Source organism: Protobothrops mucrosquamatus, unplaced genomic scaffold (assembly GCF_001527695.2).
Source record: "Protobothrops mucrosquamatus isolate PMUCROS unplaced genomic scaffold, P.Mucros_1.0 scaffold8, whole genome shotgun sequence".
NCBI lineage: Eukaryota > Metazoa > Chordata > Lepidosauria > Squamata > Viperidae > Protobothrops > Protobothrops mucrosquamatus.
Genome location: NW_015386395.1, coordinates 2,030,186 through 2,031,280, shown reverse-complemented (window position 1 = coordinate 2,031,280; position 1,095 = coordinate 2,030,186). Strand labels below are relative to the sequence as shown.

Genomic DNA, 1,095 nt, shown 5'->3' with positions numbered 1-1,095 from the left:
CACTAGTGTCTCACTGTTGAGCAACCAAGCTAGTCTACTCATTAGCTGCACACCCAGAAACTTGATGTTGCTAACCACCTCCACAGGTGAATCAGGGATGTGTGGCTGTGCCTGCCTTTTCTGAAATCAACAATGACCATTGGATAGTTGAGTTTCGGGGCTGAGGAAACCCAGCTATTCTTTTAGCATGTTCAATCAGGACAATATATCAGCCCTAGTCCAGTTGTATCCTACTGTACACACACATATGAGTTTCTTAAGGAGACACAAATATACAAATATACAAATACCGGTATAAGTGTCCAGTGACAGCCCTTAAGAGCAGTCAGGAGAGAGAGTCCTCCTGGTTGTTGGTTTTGTTAGGGAAGCAGGAATACAGCATTGGAAAAATGGAAATGTGGGAGGCTGCCATATAAAATCAGCACACCGATCTTATTTATGCAGCTCCATCAACCCTGGCTGGCAACTGCAATCCCATAAATCCTTCATGGCACAGCTTCAGATGTTTTTTTTAAAAAAGTCCCCCTCCAGCCCCTAGTTGTTGTGCTAAAAAAAAAGTTTTTCTGGCTACATTTCTAACAGCAGGCAAATTTTTAAGGCGCACCAGCCTTTTTAGAAGAAAACCAACTGTCTCCCCATACCAGCACACTCGCACACTCTCACACATTCTCAGCACATGATACAACCTTGTGATCTGCTGGCAGAGTTTTCAAGGCCACAATGAAGTCATGGGAAATTTTCCCAGCAGAGCAGATTCCCCAGCAGAGAGGCATGGAAGATTTTGGGTGTCTTGATGGCTAACAGAACAGATGTTTCTATTCAGCTTTTTCCCCCCTCTGTGAAGAATCTGGATCAGCAGCTGCCTACTTTTAGGAACTGGTGCTTTGAAAAAGGGGCAGGATAGCTCTGGGGCTGGGAGACGCCCTGCGTGGCTGCTTCTCTCTGTGTTTGGGGTGGAGTACCAAACCTGAATGCAGGGAGAATGTGTACATGGCAAAGATAGGAAACCCTACTTGAGTGAATTAAACTCATGGACCATTTGGCTAAGAGCTGCTTGCCTGCCTTGACTTTCAGAGTCCTGGAAGATGAGTTCTC

The 1,095-nt window shown here is 45.5% G+C and overlaps 1 protein-coding gene across 1 annotated transcript in view; it reads right to left on the bottom strand.

The window, feature by feature from the left end:
• DHDH (dihydrodiol dehydrogenase) overlaps window positions 1–773 on the bottom strand; it is a 13,709-nt gene extending 12,936 nt beyond the window's left edge. The window contains exon 1 of the mRNA XM_015810337.1: window positions 687–773. Within this exon, the coding sequence (XP_015665823.1) occupies window positions 687–773 (87 nt within the window). The remainder of the gene's footprint in view (window positions 1–686) is intronic.
• Between the last annotated feature and the right edge of the window lie 322 nt (window positions 774–1,095).